Source organism: Python bivittatus, unplaced genomic scaffold, assembly GCF_059951505.1.
Source record: "Python bivittatus isolate LINGU-HERP-01145 unplaced genomic scaffold, Pbiv_v1 ctg000700_np1212, whole genome shotgun sequence".
In the NCBI taxonomy this organism is placed as follows: domain Eukaryota; kingdom Metazoa; phylum Chordata; class Lepidosauria; order Squamata; family Pythonidae; genus Python; species Python bivittatus.
Window position 1 is genome coordinate 48,374,995 of NW_028277098.1, and position 15,205 is coordinate 48,390,199.

General features: G+C 37.6%; 1 protein-coding gene across 2 annotated transcripts; it reads left to right on the forward strand.

Moving 5' to 3' along the window:
* Positions 1–944: 944 nt before the first annotated feature.
* Positions 945–14,991, forward strand: DMBX1 (diencephalon/mesencephalon homeobox 1). Of its 2 annotated transcripts, none has more exons than XM_007430162.3 (4): positions 945–1,098; positions 2,381–2,559; positions 9,914–10,268; positions 14,591–14,991. In XM_007430162.3, the coding sequence occupies exons 1-4, from the start codon at positions 945–947 to the stop codon at positions 14,989–14,991; spliced, it is 1,089 nt and encodes a 362-aa protein (XP_007430224.1). The 2 variants fall into 2 exon arrangements, with proteins under 2 accessions (XP_007430224.1, XP_007430223.1); XM_007430161.3 differs by having other exon boundaries at positions 945–1,096; positions 2,364–2,559.
* Positions 14,992–15,205: the final 214 nt, after the last annotated feature.

Here is a 15,205-nt window from a genome sequence, read left to right on the forward strand (position 1 = left end):
TTAATATTACTTTTTGGAAAAATAAATATTTCTCTTCTGAAAATGATCATAAATACATTTTTAAGGTATCAGTCATCAATATTTTCTTTGAACAGCCAAAATGGCATGTTCTGTATCAAATATAAAGATGTGTTTATCAAAAATGCAAAAAAGAAAGGGGGAAAAAAATCTAGGAGGGGACTCCAGGTAACTCAGACTGAGCTGCAGAATTCTGAGAGTCTGGGCCAGTGTTTTTCAAACTTGGTAACTAAGATATGTGGACTTCAACTCCCAGAATACTGGCTGGGGAATTCTGGTAGTTGAAGTCCACATCTTAATGGTGCAAAGTTTGAAAAACACTGGTCTGGAGGGAGGTAACAGAATGGAGAATCCTATGGAAGGGCATAGGAGGGTGAGAAACCGTGAAGAAAAATACTCCGAATGGTAACACTGTGATATTGGTCCCACTTCTTTGCTTTTTGTTTGTCTGTCATATCCCATCCTTTCTTTGTAGAACTTGGGAAGTTGTACCGGGATTTGGACGACCCGTTTAATTTTCAAAATAATCATACAAGCTAGGTTAGGCTGAAAGACCGAACCAGTATCCTCCAGCAAGAGAGTATGGATTTGTAATTATCTTCCCATTCCCAATACAGCATTCTAAGCAGTTCACCTCAGTACTTCTGGGCAAGCAGATAATTGTGTATCTTTATGTGATGTTTACCCCACCTTGCTCAGTTACCTTGGAAGCAAGATGTTGGTGCAATGGTGGTCTGCTCCATAGGGATTAAAGGTGAAGCACGGATCCTTTGAACGCCAAGCAGAAAAGGGCATCTCCCTGAATTCAACATGAGATTCAACTCTATATTCTTTTAGCATTCCTGTTTCTTTTGCATCCATACATTGCCTCAACCACAACCCTCCCACCAATCTCATTTCTCTGTTGCTTCAGGTCCTATGTCACCATGCAGCACTATGGAGTGAATGGCTATTCTCTTCATGCCATGAATTCTTTGAGTGCCATGTATAACCTGCACCAACAAGCAGCCCAGCAAGCCCAGCACGCGCCTGACTACAGACCCTCAGTGCATGCCCTCACCCTGGCAGAGAGACTGGCTGGTAAGAACAAGGATGGGTTTTATGCCATGTGGGAGGGAGTATGGAAACAGCACCCCTGTCATGAGCCACCCAAGGGACCGGCCCTTTAATAGACCCAAGTCAGAGCTGGGATGACTAGAAATGTCCAATCTACCCAGTTGTACATGGGTTCAAAAAGAAGAGGAAGAAGGGATGTTGCACTTCCTCCATTCCCCTTCCTGCAATTCTCAGCACCCTCTGCATGGTGGTGGTTTTGTTAGTTTTCAGTATAACTTTCCTTCCTATTCATTTGTTTTGTGGTACTTATAGAAGAAATGCAAGCCTGAAGCATCCACAGTCAATTTCCCCTAATATTCAGAAAATAACGAATGAGTTAATAACTTGTTAAAAGTATTTCTAAACCACTTCTCATTACAAAAGCAATTTACAACCATCCTTAAAACATTTTGGAATAAAAACAGAGTAAGAACAATAAAAACAACCCACAACTTTTCTGAAAATACCTTTTTAATGTAGCTTCCCTAATATGCACCTTAGTGTATGTCACTTTCCAAAATATGCACTGTTTTAAGAAGTATCTTTCCTACACATATATGCTTTGTGCACATTTCTGAGAGAAAGTGAAAAAAGTGCTACCAGTGAATGGGTTTCATTTTGCTTATTTTGAAATCTCTGGTGGACCTCTTTTATATTCCTTGTCTCTTCTGTGGTGGAAGCTCTTTTTGAGATTTTAGAAAATGGATATTCCCAGAGATCCTTGTTCTCATCAGGTTTTACTAGAGTCTGAACTCTTGGGGAGTGCTTCCATGGATACAGAAGGTTGACCTCTGCAGACAATAATCTTCTACATATACAGTAGAGGATAATAGAACAGCAAAGGGGCACAGCTCCATGATGTTTGCCATTCCTTCTTTTCATCCATAATGTTTACTCAAGCCCTGGGGTGCCCAGAAGTGCTGACCATTCTAGCTGGGATTATGAAAGCTGAAATCTATCATATCTAGGGGGACCTGATTAGGGAAGATGGGCTTACGTACAAGAACACATGCCTGAAAATTACTTGTATTTCTAACATAATGATCCTCACTAAGTCAGCCTTGTACCTTTGGATCTTGCACTGTGGCTTTCTTTGGTCAAATCAGGCAGTGATGTCCAACTAAAGGTGATGGCAGCCTTGAACTAGAAGTTTTCCCAATTATTATTTTAGTTTTTTGTCTGCTGCCCTGTTATTATTTTTTAACACACAAATTACACTAATTAAATTGGCCACATTTCTTGTCTTCCAACGGCTGTACGTTTCAAGACATCATCTTGGAGGCCCGTTATGGCTCCCAGCACCGCAAACAGAGGAGAAGCCGCACAGCTTTCACAGCCCAGCAACTGGAAGCCCTGGAGAAAACTTTCCAGAAGACTCACTATCCAGATGTGGTGATGAGGGAGCGATTGGCAATGTGCACTAATCTGCCAGAGGCTAGAGTACAGGTACCCATCACTCACTATTTCGCATGTTTAATACAATTGAGCTAAATGCAGATCTAATACTTGAAAGGAAGTAGAGATGATCTCCGAATACAAGTTTTGTCATGATAACAGTGTCTCAGAATGGGACAACTAAATGTATCTAAAGAATCAAATAGTTCTTTGGCAGCAAAAATGTCCTATTAGCTAAGCTGGAAAAGTGTAGGTTTCTCTAGATGGGTGCCTGCATGTGAGTCAGTCATAAGTACAATTATAAGTTTACTTCTTACTCTATGATTACTCTCTTCTTTCTATAACCTATTCTGTTTAATCATCAAAACCATAATCATAAGTTCATTTTTTTCGTTTCACACAAAAAGTCTATAAGGGATTTCCAGTCAGCAATAAATGTAGATATTGTCTTTTCTCTGACCAAAGAAGCCTTAGTCTTTAGTCTTAGTTCAAATGTTAGGTCTTTGAACCCTGAAAACAGGCCACTTAGTTCATGAATATCCTTCTCCTAACTGTGCATATCTGCTCCTTCAGAACATAATATAATTCTCAAGCACACAAACAGACCAGTACCACTAATCAAGCTTCTTGGCCTTATTTCTCTTTTGGTCCTGCAAGTATGACATTCACTTGTAATTAACAGTGCACTTATTTCTGCTCATATGCTCAGAAACATAGGACTAAATTGCACAATATACTAAATAAATAGCACATGTCTACCTGTCTAAATTTTGTCTATGGTACAGCAAGAGCCTAGAGCTCTTATCCTCTTTGAGACCACTGCCTGTGGAGAGGAGAAGGCTTAAAGTTGCTTCAGAAAATCTCAATAGCATGGATAAATTAAGGAAGAAAAAAACTCCATTGTTGCCAATAGAGTTTTTTCCTCTTCTCCCTTCTCTTTCTCAGGTGAGAAGGTAAACTTCATAAAAACCACCACCCCTTCCATGTACAGTGGTTTCAGTTAGGGTGCCGTGCTCCCTGCATATACCACTGTAAACAAAAATGAGGACAACTCAATGTTATACATTTAAAACGTTGTGAAGTTAAACCTGCAAATGCAGTAAAGTTATGGGGTGTTAATTTGCAGCTGTCTTTCATTATGTGTTTTTCGATGTTATTCCTGCTTGTACTTTACACCCAAGCTTGGAATAGTTGCCAATGACACTGCTTCCAAATTCATTGTTTTGAAGATGGCAACCCAAGACTTGATCTCAAACTCACGGCACTATCCTATGCATATCTTTTTAATATCATTTTATTAAATACTAAAAACAATATAAAAACTAACACAAACTAATGCAAAGTAAGAAAAAGAAAAGAAAGAAAAAGAAATCAAAGAGAAACGCAAGAAAGGAAAAAGTAAAGAAAAAATAGAAGAAAAAAGATACAAAGTAGTAGCTTCCAATTTTCTATACAGCAGTTATAAGTACAATTATAAGTTTACCTCTTACTCAACATACCTCTCTTTTTATAATCTATTCTGTTTAATCATCAAAACCATAAATCGTAAGTTCATTTTTTTTTTCTGTTTCACACAAAAAGTCTATAAGGGATTTCCAGTCAGCAGTAAATGTAGACACTGTCTTTTCTCTGATCAAAGAAGTCAATTTAGCCATCTCAGCAAGTTCCATCATTTTCACCAACCATTCCTCCATTGTGGTTAATGCCGAAATTTTCCATCTTTGTGAATACAATAATCTTGCTGCAGTTATCATATACAAAAACAAATTCTGTGACCTTTTTCCAACTGTTTGTCCATCAGTCCCAAAAGAAAAATCTCTGGTTTCAATTGTATATTAATCTTTAAGATCCTCTAAATCAGTGTATGTATTTGGATCCAGAATTTTCTAGCTTTTTTTTTTACACATCCACCAAAGATGATAAAATGTCCTTTCTTGTTGTTTACTTTTCCAACATAAATTTGAAGCACCTTTATATTCTAGACAATTTCTCTGGTGACAAATACCAATGGTACATCATCTTATAAAAATACTCTTTAAGATTATAACATAATGTAAATTTCAATCATTTCAGCCACATATTTTCCCATTGTTCCATCTGTATATTATAACCACAATTTTTAGCCTACTTTATCATACAGTCTTTCACTTGTTCATCTTCTGTTTCATATTTCAATAACAGTTTATACATTTTAGCAATTACATGTTCATCATTTGTACACAATTCTATCTCAAACTCAATCTTAGAATGTTCAAAACCATAAACTCTTTTGTCTACCTTAAATCTTTCTAATAATTGTAAATAGGAGAACCATTGACAATTATATCCCTCTCCCATCAGTTCTTCTCTTGATTTTATTTTACATTTCCCTTGACAAAATTCTAGTATCTCACAATACGTTAGCCAACTGCGCTTGCAATTATTTCTCATCTATAAAATGCTTCTTGTCCTAAGAGCCACAGAGGTATTTTCTGGCACAACCTGAGTTTGTATCTATTCCATATTCTCAATAAGGCACATATAGGATAATGGTTTTTAAAATCCTCATTGACCTTAACTTTGTCATACCACAAATATCCATGCTGCCCAAATCTCAGTTCGTGTTCTTCTAACCCCAAAAGCCTTCAGTTTCTCAGCAGCACCCACTCTTTCATCCAAACAAAATGGCAAGCTGCAAAATACAATTTCAATTCAGGTAAACCCAATCTTCCTCTTTCCTTTGTATCTGTAGCACCTTATATTTAACTCATGTCTTTTTTTCCCTTGCTACACAAATTTAGATATATTCTTCTGCCACTGTTTAAATTGTGCATCAGTTGTTAAAATGGGTATTGTCTGAAAGAAAAACATCATTCTAGGCAAGACATTCATTTTTATCACAGAAATTATCCCCAACAATGACAATTGTAATTTTCCCCGTCTTAACATATCTTTATTAACTTCATTCCATATTTTAACATAATGATTTTGACATAACATACAGTTCATATTTGTCATAATGATACCCTGGTATTTTACTTTCTTCTCAATCTTAAAACCCATTTTATTCATCAGTTCTGTTAAATCTTCTATTTTCATATTTTTTATTAACATCTTCACCTTCTGTTTATTAATCTTAAAACCTGCTAATGCACCAAATTCTTTTAATTTGCCCATTAATATTTCAAATCCCTTTAAAGGATCTTCGAGAACCAAAGTCATCTGCAAAAGCCCTTAATTTACAAGTTTCTTCTTCAGTCTTTACTCCCACAATCCTCTCATCTTGTCTTATATCTCTATTCAATATTTCCAGAACTAAAATAAACAAGAAGGGAGCAGTGGCCATCCCTGTCTTGTTCCTTTTTGTATCTCTTGGGGTTTTGTTAAATCTCAATTAACAATTATCTATGCTTTCTGTGAAGTGTAGATCAACCTTATCCATTTTATGATGTTCTCTCCAAAATTCATATCTTTCAGAACCTCAGCCCAGGTGAGTTGTCAAAGGCCTTTTCTGTATCCAAGAAGATCAAGGCAGCGTATTTTTCATTATGTTGCTCCAAGTATTCCAAAATGTCCAACACATTTCTGACATTGTCCTTTAACTGTCCTTTAGGTAAAAACCTACATTGATCCTCATGAATAAAGTCTTGCAAAATTACTTTCAGTCTATCAGCTAGGATCATTGTGAATAACTTGTAGTCATTGTTCAATAATGATATCAGGCTATAGTTTCTTGTTAAAGTCAAATCTTGTCCCTCTTTGGGTATGAATGCAATATTGGCCTCTTTCCAGCATCTTTCCTCCCTGTAGGATAGAGTTAATCATATTTTGTAAAGGTTGTAAAACTTCATTCTCAAAACATGTATAATAAGAACCTGATAATCCATCTGGTGCAGGAACCTTTCCTAGTTTAATTTTTTTATAGCTTCAGAAACTTCTCTTATTGTTATAGGTCCAATTCATAATCTGTCTCTGTTCCTCTGTAATCCTTGGTAATTTTTGTTTCTTTAGATATTCATCGACTTTCTCTAGAGAGATGTTACTTCCTTTATACAAATTAGAATAATATTGATGAAATGCTTTTTGTATGGCTGCATTGTCCATTAATACAGTATCCCCTTATAATTTCAATATCATTTTCTTTTCTTTTTCTTTTCATAATTTATATGCTAGCCACTTCCCTGGTTTATTTGCAAGCTCTTTTTTTTTTTTTTTTGCTTTGTATAATTCATTTTTATTTCCTTTTCTCTTACTGTTAACATAGATAATTGCCATTGTAGAAGCTTAATTTGTTGAGAAATAATCTTCTCTGGAGAATTGTTTAATTCTTCTTTTCTCTATTTCATCCAAAATAGCTTGTGTTTTTTCTTGACTCCTCTTTTTAAGTTCACTATTATGTTGTATAAAATAACCTCTAATAAAAGCTTTACTTGCATCCCAAGCCATTCTTAAATCAGTATCTTTATCTAAATTTTTTACAAAAAAATTATTTTAGTATCTTTTTACAATCCTCCGCCATTGCTCCTTTCTGTAGCAACGTTTTGTTCAGTCTCCATCTAAAAGAACTAGATTTCGTTTTGTAAATCAAAATCACAGGATTATGATCCGAAAAAGTCTTTGATAATATCTCTACTTTAGAAACCTTAGTGGCCAAATTCATTGAAATCCAAATCATATCTATTCCTGAAAAAGATCTGCCTTTCACAAAAGTAAGTATACCCTCCTGAATTGCCATTTTTCTGTCTCCATATATCAACCAGCCCTAAAATGTCCATCAGATTAAAAACAACAGCACACTTTTGGTAATTTGCCTTGAGGAATTCTATTTTTTTTTTTCCAGAAGTTCTGTCTAGTTGTGGGAGATCACTCCATTCCAATCCCCCATCAACCACCAATTTTCATAGGAAAAACCTATTAATCCCTCTATAAGTCATTTATAAAACAGTACTTTGTCCTCATTTGGGCCATAAATTCCCAGTTTCAAAGTCTTAGCCCCATGCAAATTAACTTCCACCCCAACAAATCTACCATACTCATTAGTCAATACAAGTTCTGGTTTTAGTTGGAGATTCATGTACAAAACAACTCTATTTTTTTGTTGTTGCTGCAGAAATAAATTCTTCACTCAAATTTTTATGAAACAAATCCTTTGTGTCCTTTTTTCTAATATGTGTCTCTTGTAAGCAAATTATACTTTGCTTTAATTTTTTCAAATAGTCATTTTTTTTCTCTTTTGGGGAGCATTTGCTCCATTTATATTCCATGTTAAGCATTTGTAATCCATCATCAAGCCAAAATTTTAGAAAAGTCTATATCTATAGCACCTAGATCAGTATTATCTCTTTCAATTTCTTGTTGCACCTGTTGGAGTTTTTGGGTAGGGTCCTCTGACACCTCCATTTGGATCTCCTCCTATTCCCCTTTGAATTTTTCTAAACATTCCTTTCCCTTCTGGACAGAATTCAGTAGAAACCACCTTCCAATTTATTCCATCGGAATGGGATCTTTTTCTACTTTAATCTCTCAGTCAAAAAAATATACTTTTTTCTCTTATGCAAAATTCTAATAGGAATTTCTTTAAGAACAATTATATCTATATTATCAATTTCAATCTTGTATTAAAATGCTGCTGCAAGCTCTCTTGTCTTTTTCCTGACAAAATGCATCAAAACATCCCTTGAAACATTTATTGTTCTCACAAATCTGAAATGTATTCTATATACTTCATCAATTTCTGCCTCGGTGTCCTCTTCCCAATCCAAAAAGTTTGCCACGCCTTTAATCTTCTAATCTTTTCTCTAATATCTTCATCAGAATCCTCTGGGACTGCTCTAACTCTCAAGCAAAATTCCTTCTCTCTCAATTCCAATAGAGCTAGATTATTTAGTTCTCTTTCCAACTCTCTATCTGTAACTTCTGTCTTACTCTCTAAAATTTTGACTTTGTTTTACCTCTCCAGACACTTGTTTTACAGAACTTTCCATCTTTTTAACTTCTTTCACCTCCTCTTTTCATCTTTACAAGTCTTTCATCCATTCTTTTTTCAAAAGGTGTCAATTTGGTATCAAGTGTTTTAGTCAGTTTAGTATCAAGTGATTCTGCTAATTTATTAGCCAATTCCTCAAACATTTTCTGAAGCAAATCTGGTGTAATTCCTTTTTCTGCAGGTTGCTCTAGTGATCCTCCCCTCCCCTCTATTCTTGCTGTTTTTCTGATTGTCATTTTAGTATTATAATCCAGAACAGAAAGTGTTTCAAATAAGGGGAACAGAAAAGACAAATTTCCCCCCTTTTTTGTCTTCCTGTGCCTTTAATACTTTCATCTCTAATGATACTCTGTAATTCCAATCAACATCACAATCCACATCTCCATAGCTCCATAGCTACACCTCCATAGCTATGGCTCACATTACCTTTATCTTTTGTTTTGCAATAACCACAAATTGTCTGAACTTTTTAATAGCAAACAGAAAACATTCCCACGAAGGTCTGGTCCATTTGTCTAATTTAATTCCAATTTATTCAAAACCACTTTCACCAAAAATTAATCTTTCAAAATAGCTGTCCTCTTTATCTGTTTTAAACTTTCTTAGTTTAAACAAGGCTCCTTGTTAAGCTTTTTTCCAAAAAAAATTAAGTCCTTAAAACCCTTTTCTTTCTTTATTCCTTCATAATCTAAAAAGAATTATAACTCACCAAGTGGAATCTTATCCTGCCACTTAGAAAACCTCTCTTTAGCTATAAATTAATTACATCCAGAAGTGGTTAAGAAATGAAGTTTGATTGAACTTTGTGTCCTTATAATAGGCTGCAATTACAGCTGTGAGCTTGATTGAATTCCCTTGACTCCCAGCCACTCAACTCATGAGCTGACTGCAAAAAACTCAGTTCCTGCAATCTACTCATAAGGCACAGCTGTCTGGAGTGAAAATGGGTGATCTCATGATCTCTCCTTTATCCAGAAAGATTTGCACTGGCCAATCTCCACTGATCTAGCTGCCAATCTCTGCTGTATTGCCATCCCCACTCCTTCGGGGACATCTAGTTCACCATGATCCTCACCAGAAGTCAGCGCTATCCTAAGCATATTGACCCAGAAATAAATTCCAATACACTTCATGGGATTTAAGTGTGCATAGAATTGAAACTTAAATGTGATATCAACATCTTCTATCTGCTTTAGTGTAGTTTTAAACCTTCATCAGCCCCAGATTTATTAAAGTTCATATTTTCAGACAAAATAATTAGGAGTTCACTGTAAACAGGAGAATATGCTGATTAAATGTTGAATTTGTTTGAATTTATAGATGTAGTTGCTAAGATTTCTATGGGAGGGGGGGAATCCAATATTTAATACAAGAATTACCTTTTATACTTTCTTTTTTCCTTTTCCTTTCTCTTCTTTTTTTGGGGGGGGACAAACAAAGGTTTGGTTTAAAAACAGAAGAGCTAAATTTAGAAAGAAGCAGCGTAGTCTACAGAAAGAACAGCTACAGAAGCAGAAAGACTCAGAAGCCAATCATAGTGAAGGCAAAGCAGACACACCTGTGTTAGAAGCACCAACTCCAACTCTGGATGCAGACAAATCTCTGAGCTTGCCAAGGGAGGTAAATGCAGAGCTCAGCTTGACTCTCTCAGAGCATTCAGCTAGTGAGTCAGCAGCTGAAGACCAGACAGACAAAGAGGAGGAATTCAAGATCTCACTGGAGGAGAACAAGGCAGAGAAAAGCCCTGGAGTGGAAAACAAGGCACTGAACAGCAAGAGGACAAGTCCAAAAGCAGGTGAGAAGAATACCAACTCCCTTTGCTAAGAATTTTGATCTCAAAATCCATATTAGACTAAAGTGTGTAAGCCCAGGTTTCCAGATCTCTTAACAATGTAAAAGATTTTTTAAAAAAAGTGGTGAGGGTAGAGAAGGGAAGCATACAACAAGGACAAAGTCAGAAAAATACTATTCTGACAACATAAATGACCCTTTAAAATAATAACATTGAACCATTTCAATCACTTACAGATGGGTCATTTCAGAAGGGAATTTTTGTCTCTAGACAAAACTGGCTTAAACATTTCTCATATTTTGCTTCCTTTTGTCTTGAGTTATTCAGATGCCTCACATCCATTATTTCATTCACTGAGTTAGAGAGAACAACATGAATGAAGCAATGTGGAATTTGGGGTAGGGTGTTGTTTCACAAGTTCCCTTTGAAAGGATGTCTTACTCTCAAAGCATTATCATGACCCTGAAGTTGGCTATTTTTACCTAAACAGCAAACTGAGCAGGCACCAATATCACCTGGAAGCAAACTGTAAGCTCCATTTATATGCTGCAGGGTTGATGTTATGGCCAGGCCAGATGCTCTGTAGTGGTCCCCCTCCCCATATATTCTTGAATGTCTTTCAGGTTTTGTCTCATCTGTTGCATCTTCCTATTGTTTTTCCTTCACCCTCCTCCTCCTCCTCCTCCTCCTCTGGTTTTTCTCTGGCAGAATTCACATAGCTCCAAGATTATCCTTGATAGTGGATAATCCCTGTTCAGCCTCCATTCAATACATTAGCTTATAAGCAAATTGAACAGGCTGGGCTCATGCAACATACACCAAAACAAAAACAAAAGAAAAGAAAAAGAAAAAAAATATTGGCATCCAGCTTTGTAGATAGTTGCATCAAAGACAGAAATCTGATAGAAAGAGACATGGTTCTTGAGGAAGCACTGAACAGCTTGCAGTTCCTGCAGAAAACCAAAACTTCTGGGATGGGGAAGGGCTGGGAAACATTTGGTAGCAGGCACAGTAACAATAGGTGGTAACCATAATGGTCTGAAACAGTGACATATGTAAAAGATCAGGCCAGTTGCATTGCTGATAGTTCACATAGCAGCAAAGGTATTGCTGTAAGGTAGCATTTGTCCTCGCTATTTCTCCATCCAACTGGGTTGATGGGCAGAGGACAGGTGAAAATTTACATCCCATAGCTGAAATGGCTTTCCAAAAACATGCTGTGAATTGTGTACCTCTATCAGAAATTAGATGATTTGGGAAAGCTGAATTTCATAAAATTCACTGAGTAAAAAGACAAGCTTTCTCAGGAACAGAGGTGCCAATGACAGGGAATGAAATGAGTTATACAGGTCCTTAACACATGGTATGTAGTCAGTAATAAAATCCAAAGAACTGATGTCCCAAAGCCCCTGCAGAAAAAAAGAATATGGCTTGTTGGTGAGAGGTTTGGCATGATGACACATGTGGCAAGAAGAAACATAGGCCTTGCAATTTGTTCTAATATGAGGCAACAGAGAAGGAAAGGGACATTTTATATATTCCACTATGTCCAACAAACTGCCATGGCAGAACTTCAAGAGTTCTTTCTTTTGAGGAAGGAGGAATATATAACTGGTCGTTGTGATGCAGTTCTTCATATTCCCAAGCAATGGTGAAAGGAGAAGATTTTATTTTTTTAAGTCTCTAAGAATGTTTTAAGTGTTCCAAATTCTTGCCTTTGGTTCAGTTCTTCAGAGGGTGTTTCACATGTTCAAGCAGTTGGCACCAATGCGGAAAGACTGCTTTAATCACCAAGAGTTGCTGGTTAAAAATACCAGAGTTCCTTTCAGTTGCAAGGAGCTATCTGGAAAGAAATGCCAGAAGAGGAGGCTGCCCTCAAATTCTGGAGGAGGAAACAAAATTGGAAACACCAAGCAATATAACAAAGTGACAGGTGGAATCTGGATGATGCAGGAAGGCTGAGAAGTGACTGGCTTGTTGAGTATCAGAATCCCAATTAAAGGGTACTCCTTTCTTGATAAGATGAATCACCAGTATGGCTGGTGCAGCAAAATTAGGAAGAAATTACAGTAAAAATGGCAAAGTCCAGAAACCATTGTAACATTCTTAACACTGAATTTTGTGTGTGTGGTTCCCCCTTAAAAATAATTTATACTTTAGCTGGATCCATCTAAATATGATAACCCAAACATTCCAATATAGTCAAATTAAAGACGTATTTCTCTACCCTAGTATAGAGACTGTAGTAACAAAGATATTAAAGGACTGCCCAAACTTGTTCATTGTGAAGAGTAGAATCCTCAGAGTAAGTAAGCAAATTATCTAAATAAATGACTACAAAATCATCCAGAAAGTCAGGAAAAATATAATTTATAGATCACATAACGGCAGGCTTTATGTTAATCCAAATGGCATTGATGCGTATTCAAACTTCGCAGAGCAAGTATTAAAGGCAGTTAAATATTCATGCCCTTCTTTCATGCAAATTAGATTGTAAGGTCCTCTAGGATATAATTTGGTAAATGTATAGTATATGCCTTCAGTATGACATAGGGCCTGGATACCTGAGAGACCACTTGTCTCCAATTGTTTTTGCCCACCTAGTACATTCCAGCAGAGTGGGTGCCCTCCAGGTCCCCTCCATTAAATATTGCCATCTTGTGGGGCCTACGAAATGTGCCTTCTCTGTTGGGCCCCCACCCTCTGGAACAGCATCCCCCAGAGATAAGGATGGTGCCCTCTCTCCTAAGATTCCAGAAAGCCTTGAAAACCTGGCTTTGGTCCCAGGCCTGGGGTTGATGTTTACTGTTTGTTTGATGGCTCCTGTTTTGTTTTGTGGATTTTGTTATTAGAACATTTTAGTCCGGGCTGCTTGTTGATTTAATACCTTTAGCTGTTTTTATGTCTTTTTTAGTTTTGTGCACCGCTCAGAGACCACTGGAGTTCAGTGGCATGCATGCATGCATGCATGAATAGAATTCAGAAATGAGAAGTGCACAAAAAGCCTTTGCATACGAGGGCTTCCATGTGACCTGAAACCCTCGAGTATCAGGCAACTGCACTGTGCTCTTAAAAACCAGCTGTTTAGGATTCCCCAGTATAACTTGGAGGGTTCAATTGTTCCTCATGTATTAAGATCTACGTGTGAAGGTATTTCCAAAGAGGACTTCCATTAACCCAAGTTTTGGAAGTACAAGTTACAGTTTTATATTGTAAAAAAATCAGGGAAGACCTTCATTCATCTTGATGCAGCTTTAAAGCAATTTTTCAAATATGACAGGTCAGTGGAATATATAGCCTTCTCAGCTATTTCCTACAAGCAGAAGTCTTGCATCTATCTTAGTGTGATGTGTTTTTTCCAGACTACAATACAGGTTCACTTTCAGCCTTTGCTTGCAATGAATGCAAGGGTAACATTTCACACAAGCAATTCATCCTGGATGAGTTCAGACCAGGCATATTTGAAGCTATGTGGTAAATATTTAAAGACTAAATGCTTGGTGCCAGCACTATGCCAAGTAATGAGGCTGACTGTATGGTAAGCTGGTATTACTATCACTTTGCTGTCACATACAATCTGGCAAAGGAATGATGTGGTGACACTGAGCATGGAACAATAAAGGAAACTACCAACAGATATCATATTATAAATGGCTACTGTGTAAATTTTGGCCTTAGACTTAGATCAGACAATACAGTTCTCTTACAGGAATGGAAGCACATCTTATAACCCAAGTCTCTAAGCCTGTCATTGCATGAATATCTATGCTTACAAATGCATGCATGTTTTAATTTTTGTTGTAAACCCCACCTCTGCATGAAATTGGTGACATATAAAACAAATTACTCTAAAGTGCTTTTGCAATTGTACAAAAGGAACAGCAAGTTATTGTTCTTGAGGAGATCATGTCTTATCTAGATCAGAATTACTAAGAATGATTGGCAGCAGTCCTCAAGGAATTCAGACAAGAATTTGTCCAGTGGCATCTGAAATTCTGGGATCTGAGGTCTTTTACATGAGGAAGGGACCTGTAGATTTTCAGAGGTTGCTAACCACACCTCCCTACATCTCTCAGCATTGGCAATGCTGTCTGGGGCTGCGGGCAGTTGTGGAAAAGCAACATCTGAAGGTCAGGGTTTCCCCTCCCCTTTTATACGCAAATTACGTTTTCAGGCATGGCATTCCAGCCATCATTCTTTCTCCCGTACCGCTAACCTGCTGCACTGAGCTTGACACAACTTTCAAAAATGCAAATGTAATCAGTTCATTCCAGGTTGGAGCTTGCTTCTTCGCTGACTTGATTTTGCTGTGTTTAAAAATGCAGATTCCCCTATCAGCACCGCTGCCACCGCATCCTCCAGCAGCAGTATGTCCCAGACCCACTCCTATTCGTCTTCTCCTCTCAGCCTCTTTCGCCTTCAGGAGCAGTTCCGCCAACACATGGCAGCCACCAATAACTTGGTCCATTATTCCTCCTTCGAAATGGGGAGCCCTTCTGCCATGCCATATTTGGGCATGAATGTCAACATGGCACCGCTAAGCTCACTGCATTGCCAGTCCTACTACCAGTCCCTGTCCCATGCCCAGCAGGTGTGGTCCTCTCCAATTCTCCAGGCATCTTCCTCTCTTCCCAGCCTGAACAGTAAAACCACCAGTATTGAGAATCTCCGGCTGCGAGCGAAGCAACACGCTGCCTCTCTGGGGCTGGATACTTTACCAAACTGAGGGCCGGGCCGAATCCCAGCAAAAGCCCGTACACAGATGGCCACAAGGAAACGCCCAAGCTTCTGCCACTGGAGGGAAGGGTTTCTGATGTACAGCCTACTGCTTTCCATTTTGTCCCCCCATTCATGTGGGAAAGGGTTGACAGAAGTCTCGTGGATTCCACATCTGGCATTACTTCTGCCTCTTTGCACTGGCCAATTTAAAAAATAACCTG

What these genes read in the sequence shown, in the direction of transcription:
- DMBX1 (XM_007430161.3), top strand. Translation starts at nt 945, where the DNA reads ATGCAGCACTATGGAGTGAATGGCTATTCTCTTCATGCCATGAATTCT. An exon ending in TGCCAGAGGCTAGAGTACAG is followed by an intron (nt 2,560 to 9,913) that starts GTACCCATCACT and finishes GGACAAACAAAG; the next exon opens with GTTTGGTTTAAAAACAGAAG. An exon ending in GAGGACAAGTCCAAAAGCAG is followed by an intron (nt 10,269 to 14,590) that starts GTGAGAAGAATA and finishes TTAAAAATGCAG; the next exon opens with ATTCCCCTATCAGCACCGCT.